The 7,091-nt window shown below is 33.4% G+C and overlaps 1 protein-coding gene across 1 annotated transcript in view; it reads right to left on the bottom strand.

The window, feature by feature from the left end:
• Window positions 1–7,091, bottom strand: part of HBP1 (HMG-box transcription factor 1) — a 24,303-nt gene that overhangs the window by 10,863 nt on the left and 6,349 nt on the right. Inside the window, exons 4-8 of the mRNA XM_012650350.1 lie at window positions 4,137–4,289; window positions 3,644–3,755; window positions 3,441–3,553; window positions 1,030–1,186; window positions 160–304 (exon numbers count right to left, since the gene is read on the bottom strand). Of these exons, the coding sequence (XP_012505804.1) occupies window positions 160–304; window positions 1,030–1,186; window positions 3,441–3,553; window positions 3,644–3,755; window positions 4,137–4,289 (680 nt within the window). The remainder of the gene's footprint in view (window positions 1–159; window positions 305–1,029; window positions 1,187–3,440; window positions 3,554–3,643; window positions 3,756–4,136; window positions 4,290–7,091) is intronic.

The following is a 7,091-nucleotide window of genomic DNA, read 5'->3' as shown; positions in this document are numbered from 1 at the left end:
TTTCCTATATAACAACTATATATGCAAAACTGCCTATTAGCTATTAAATTACCTAATATTTTTTCATTTAATTATATTTATACTTTCCTCTAAGTAGTTCTCTTGTTAATTCTCAAATTAAGGGTAAACTTTAACAGAAAAAAAAGAATCCAATATTACCTTTTAAATGTATCAAAAACACCTGAATCATCAAAATTAATGGCATCGGGGTGTCCAGGAGGTAGACATACATCTCCAATATGAACTTCACAACATGGAATGCCGTGCTGTACCACAGTCAAGCTTGGATAAAACGACGACCAACCTAAAGTTAAACAATAGTTGCATAAAGAATGAGGATTGACAGAAAGCACCCTAATTATTTCACAATAGACATATCACTTCTGTATCTTAAAAAGTTATTTCGTAAAATAAGTCCCAAGAGATTTTCTAACACAAGTCATGTATCTGCAGTAAAGTAGTACCCGCTAAGTATTTTCTTTCAACAATGTAAAAGCTCTCCAAAACTAGTTTAATTCAGTACTTTATGTGTATATATATATATGTGTGTATATATATGTAGATATATCAGTCATCATCATTTATTCACTATCTTATAGACTGATGGAACTGCTGAGTGACTGAACCATGAAATAGTCTCTGAATTATCAAATTATGTTTAACGTGGTGTGATTATAATAAGGCTCTGAAGAGTGAGTTTGGTTTATAGCATATTTGGTAACTCTTAATGAAAATGTGATTATCATCACACTTCATTCCCCAAACTATATGAAGATAACAGAGAGCTTATTATAGTATGCTACATGAATCTAAAAAATTCTCAGACTCAGGAGGCTGAATTCCACCTGACTATTGCTAAGATACTTAAGCACCATTAAGTATAATTATAAGCATTTCCTATGGTAGTTTTATATAGTTTAAAAGAAATTTTCTAAAATTTTTTTTCCTTAATCATCAAAGCCATAGACATAATTACAGATTTAAGAAGCTTTCTTTAAAAAGTTACTACAAATTCAGTTAAAGCCCTACCTTTATTTTTAACATAGAAAGGGTGGTCCAGCTTACACTCTACAGTAAGTAAACCATCTTCTACTGTACCAGGATCAAAAGTCAACTTCAGTACTGACTCGCCAAATGATACACTTTCTTCATGTGATAACAACTTTAGACCATCAGAACCATAGCCCTGAAAATATATGCATAGAGTGAATGAATTGGAAATGTTCAATTCAACAAACAGTGAAGCTTCCATTACATATAAGACTTCGTGAAAAAGGTAAAAATACCCAAGATGGGATGCCTGCCTTTAAAGATCTTTCAACCCAGTAGTGAAGAAAGACAAATAACTAGACTGGAGTAAACACTTTAATTCACATAAAAATAGTGGTGATGGAGTTAATAAAGAAAGTTGTTAATTCCAAAAGAAAGATTAGGGAGGACTTTCAATTCTCATTTGAACTGAGATTTAAAAGAACAATGCAATTCAGAAAGGCAGAAGAACAGGTTTTGCACCAGAACAGTTGTAATTAACTTCTGGGGGGAGTGCTGAGTATTTGCTAAAAATACAAGGTGAGTTCAGATTTGGGCAAATAAGGCTAAACAGGAGAGGCCAATTAGTAGAGGGCTCTTAAAGACAGGCAAAGTGCTTCAACTTTTTACTTAGAAGGTATTGGGAAGTCAATGAAGTATCTTTATTAATATGATTGTCAATTTGAAGATGATGATAATGATTGCAGAATAAGAAGGGATCTCATATTTAATTATTTGAGGATATAATGAGAGATACCCAGTATAGTCCTGAATTGACAAGTGCAGTGGTGGTAGAACCAGACTAAATTAAAATTCCATGAATACTGAGCATTTAGTATATACCAGGTAGGCTCTGAAAATACAAACATTAACAAGACATGATCCTTACCCTTAAATCCACAGAAAAACAAAGAAGACAAACATGCCAATAATTAGCTATAGTATCCAATCATTATTACACTAGTTCATGAACAAAGTAATAAATGAGCAAGAAAGATGATTGTTAAAATCTTTATAGAAATAGAATCAACTGCATATGAAGGAATGGGAATAGCAGAAGACAACTTCAGGGTTTTCAATCTGGCAATCAAGAAGGATAATATTAACTGTAAAAGAATAGGGAAAAAAGCAAGGTAGGAAGGGGAAGAAAAAGTTGAGTGCAATTTTGGTCATATTAAGCTGAGTTTAAAGAGCCAACTGTTATGTAGATATGTCTAACAGGCAGTTGGAAATGTGCCGGTGAAGGCTATCGACATATACTTGAAAATAACTAAATTACAAAAATCTTCTAATTCTTAGAGCTACAGGAGACCTTAAAAGTATTTCAATCTCATTTTACAGATCAAAGCCAACACCCAGAGGGGTTAACAATCTGCCTAAGGTCAGTTACACAGATCGTTGCAGTAAGAGTTAGAAAGCGCACTCAAGGTTTCCTGACTCTAAGTCCAGAGTGCCTTCCCCTGACACCATGGAAGTGCTGTGGACATTATGAGCAGAGAGAAACTGGTGAGGAGAGTAAAGAGGGCCGAACCTTGTCTTACATTCAGCAGACATGCACCCAGTCAACAAGTCAGAATTGGGACACTGCTATGCTATGCTACACAAATCAAGGGACAATGTCAGGAACTAATCCAATGTGTCAAAAATTGCAGAGATGTCAAACAGAACAAGAAGTCTCTGGTCCTAGAAATTAGAATAAAGCTAGTAACCTCTTAGATTTTAGTAGAGTAGCAGAGGCCAAAGTCAGACTACTGTGAACTTTATCAGAATGAAGATTAACAGCCAGGGGGGAAAAATGAAGGGAGCCAAGTCAGGACTATTTTTCTCAAGAGACTCAATAGTAAGAGCAGGATCAAAAAAGGAATTTTAAACAAGTACACTTCACATACTTGTTTTCTGTGCCTAGGGAGGAGATGGAGAAATTAAAGATTTCAAAGTGAAAGGTGTCAATCGATATTTATCCTAATGTTGCTCACTACTGCTTTTGCTCATCAACTTAGAAAATGCTAGTGTTTTATGGAGTCATTTTAAAAGTAACTTAATATAATCAACTCTCAATTATCTACAGGGGAATTAACCACTTTGTAGATTACCTAAGAAAAGGCTTTGGTTAGTTTATTTATTATTTGTTTTTAATGTCAGTTTAGTTTTTCCCAATGTAAAATGTATGAAACACAAAAAATTGCTAAGTAATATACTTTTTCCATTCAAGAAAGCATAATTAGAAAGGTAAACCCAAAATCATTCCTCCCTATCAAGTTAAGCAACAATGAGTGGCTACAAAACCTCACCTAAAATATAAGATGTCATTTAAATATTAAGTAAATGGAGGATATTCCTGTAGATTAGCAATAAAATTTATGTTTCATTCCGAAAGATTTTGAAAAATTTTAAAAGAATTTTAAATCAACCTTGTGAGCGCTCATTTGAAGATCTTCCTCATTGTCACAGCCTTCAGCTCTAGCAAAATCTTCAACATCCTGCCATTCCTTATTGCTTCCCTTATGAAAGCACAATCGTGTGCCTAAAGTTTTAAGTAGAAAACAAATATTAAATGTGTAAGTAGTATGCAACACAAGTTAGGTGTAAATAATTAAAGTTTTTTTTCTTTTACCTTTCAAAAAACAGTGCCAAACAGTTGAAGGCCAGGAATTGCACCATCCCAAATCATCATCATCTGACAGGGAGGACATGCAGAAAATGCCAGATTCTGACTCACTATTTGCCTATGGAGAAACATATTATCACCTTTTTTATTTTTGCTTTTTAAATGCATCTTTTAATAACCATTTTTATCCCAAGTTCTTAAGCTCACATTTCTTATTAGTGGATAAATTAATCATTCTAAACTTAGGGGAAAATACAATGCCTTCAAAAACTGAAGTTTTTCAAAGTTTTAATTAAATGTACATTCCCATTAGTAATAAACTTTCCTAACAGTTAATAGAGTTGTTTATAAAGCTGAATCCAGATCATTAACAGAACATTAAAACATACTATTTCCCATTTGTATGTGCTCCAAAAGAATTTCTTAGGTGGGGAAAGTTAATGTATTTCACCTATGTTAGACAAACTTCATAAAAGTTTAACCTCATAAATAAACTCACCCTTTCATGTCTTACTGGTGTTTCCTCCTTCCAGTGGTGATGAGGGAAGGCTGGCTCACTCTTCGAAGAAGAGGACACTGGTGGAGGGCGTGCATAGGAATGTAAACTTTTGCTAGTAGCTATGATGTGTACAGGAGATGATCTAAAATAAAGCAGCAGTTTTAACCGTAAAGCAAAGGTCCTTAAAGTAGATCCTTCCTTTTGATGAAAAGAACTTCGTATTTAAAGTGCCAATGTTGTTATATGTAAGATACTTACGGTAAACTAGTAAAGACAGTAAGATTTCATCTATAATATGCTGTACCTTAACTAAACTTCTTACCCAAATGTTCCTCACACATTTTAAACACCATTTTTTTCCAGATTTGAGAATGTATTTTAAATAACTACTACTATTTATCCCATTCATTTTTATATCACTATGTATAAATGTGCATATTTTCATTCATGAATAATCATACCCCCTATGCAGGGTTCCCCATCCATTTTTTTCTTCTACTTTGATGTTTTCAGTAAGCCTCAGTATAATAAAGCATTTAAGCTTAATATGACCAACAACGAACTCATTATCTACCAATCATGTATCATTGGGCAGCTATAAACAACTACCCCTTAAAAAAAATGCTTAAACTTATTATAGCAGAGAGCAGCCTATTTGTCCTCCTTATAACTGGACATTATTTCTTGTTTTCTAAAACAAACCTGTTGAAAAGGAACAGGTCTAGTTATTTTCCTTCAAGGATCAACTTTAAAAAAAGAAAAAAAAGTACCCTTTTTGCCTTAAAAGTCTCTTTACCAGGCAGTACTCCCTTTAGAATATATGGAGCTCCCAAGAAGATACTAAAATCCTTCCCTCACAGACAGACCAGATAATCCATGGGTGGGGTAACAGTGAGAAAAAAGCCTATAAAGGATGATTAGTAATGTGCACCGACTCAGGAGTCCAGAAAGGAAGCAGAAAGGAAGACAGCAAGGCCAGGAGGGAAAGCCATCCGAAGGTCCCAATCGGGACAATTCTGCAAGATACCAAATAAGCATTTGGTCCTTAACAGAAAAAAAGTTTATGCATATCTGCACGAACCCTCTTTCACAAAAGATGAAGAGGGACATCTTTCCCATTCTTCCCTTATTTCCTGAGATATTTTATTTGCCCCTCAATTTTTATTTTATCCTCATTAACATTTTCATTATACCTTTGCAGAAATTATTTTAAAATAACAATCTACAAAACTGTACTTTGCTTTCATGTTCATGTCACTCCTTAAATAAAAAGCCCCTCAAATTCCCATGCATTTTAGCATATTTTCCAATCAATTTTGGATTTCAAATTACATGCTGAGTGTTTTATCTTTGCCCAAAGATTGCCCATCCTTTTATTATTGTACATTTAGATATACATGAAATACTAGAGAATGGCCAAACTGCTAAAAATTCCTTTTGTTCATCCCTGACTTCATGACTAATAAATAGAAGAAAGTGAATTTTACCAGTTCCTTTGTTTAATCATTTAAAACATAGGTAACAACATGATATTCTAAAATGTACATGGCCTAAATGTCCTGTGAAAATTAACATGCTAAACATGTCTAAGCACTAATACCACCAGTTTCTTCATCCCTCTATCTATTCAGGGATAATATAAACTTTACCTGTCCTCAACCCCTTGGTACCACAGTTATGACTTCAGACATCCACAGCTCAATAACTAACACAGTTTAACACTCTCCAAGAAGTATGAACAGCCAGTGATAGTGTTAGAAGGCAGGCAAGAAAGCAGAATGTAAAATGCTGCAGAGAATGAAATTACATTCTCAGGAAGCTACTCTTTTCCTTATGTCTGTCTTTATACTGATTTTCTTCTGAAGGGTCTGCTCACTTTCCATAAACTCTATTATTAATCCTCATGACTTTGCTGTGAAAAATGAAAAGTAGTACCTCTAAATTAGAAATGGAAAAAAGTTTGATAGTTAAATCAAGGTTGGTTTTTTTCAAAAATGTGAAAGAATTTTTAGCTTTTTGACTATTAAGATTACAATGAAAACTAGGACTGTAAGGGACCTAGTACTCTGAAAAGGAAGTTTTCTTTCCTATGGAAACTGACATGAAATTAAACTGAAATTAATGAAACTGAATTTGCTGTAATCAAGATCAATATCCTGCTAAATAGAAGAAAAGCAGCATAACTTAGTGGGTTCCAAGAAAATTGCAATTTCAGACCTAAAAAGTTTATTCTTCTGCAAAGCGTTACACTAACTTAGGACCAACACCAAAACTCACAGTTGTTCTTACATCACCTAGTACGAACTTTGATCTATCATTTTCCACCCACAGGAGTACAAATCTGGGCATTTCTCTTCTTTACAAACTATCATATTTTTCCATGTCTTTTTAGGGATAAATAATGAAATGCTATCCATTTAGGTCTCCCTAGGAAGCTTCTTATGGAAGCTTCCGTAAGTTCACAGCACAATAACTCATTTTCTTAAACTCTGGTCTGGATATACGAAACAATGGTTTTTACCAATGGAAGCCTACTTTTAAAAGTTCAAGATTCTAACATTAGCAAATTTTAGAATTAGCAAACAATTAAGTAATGTAAGGCCACATACACTATGGAAGAAACAAACCTAGACCAAAAGGAACCAAACTCAAGATTGATAAAAGTTTAAAATATAATGTTTATTACAACTATGGTTCTTTAGACAAATATAATTTTAATTTCTATGAATAGAAATGTATAATGAAAGTATGTCTTGGTCGAATTTATTTTTTGATGACTTTTAAACATTTACAATATTTCTTATTCTACTGTTCTCATTATCCCCTTTATGTAATTCTCAAAGTATGACATCACGGTATTAAGTGAAATAATTCTTTGATCATTGTAAGAGTTTAATTCTAATGACTTTAAGTTCTAATTTAAGTTAACCACCCATTAGATGGTTAACAGCATTA

This window comes from Propithecus coquereli, unplaced genomic scaffold (genome assembly GCF_000956105.1).
Source record: "Propithecus coquereli isolate 6110/MARCELLA unplaced genomic scaffold, Pcoq_1.0 Scaffold32, whole genome shotgun sequence".
Lineage (NCBI taxonomy): Eukaryota > Metazoa > Chordata > Mammalia > Primates > Indriidae > Propithecus > Propithecus coquereli.
Note: the sequence above shows the minus strand (reverse complement) of the source record. Positions and strands in the feature narration are given on the sequence as shown.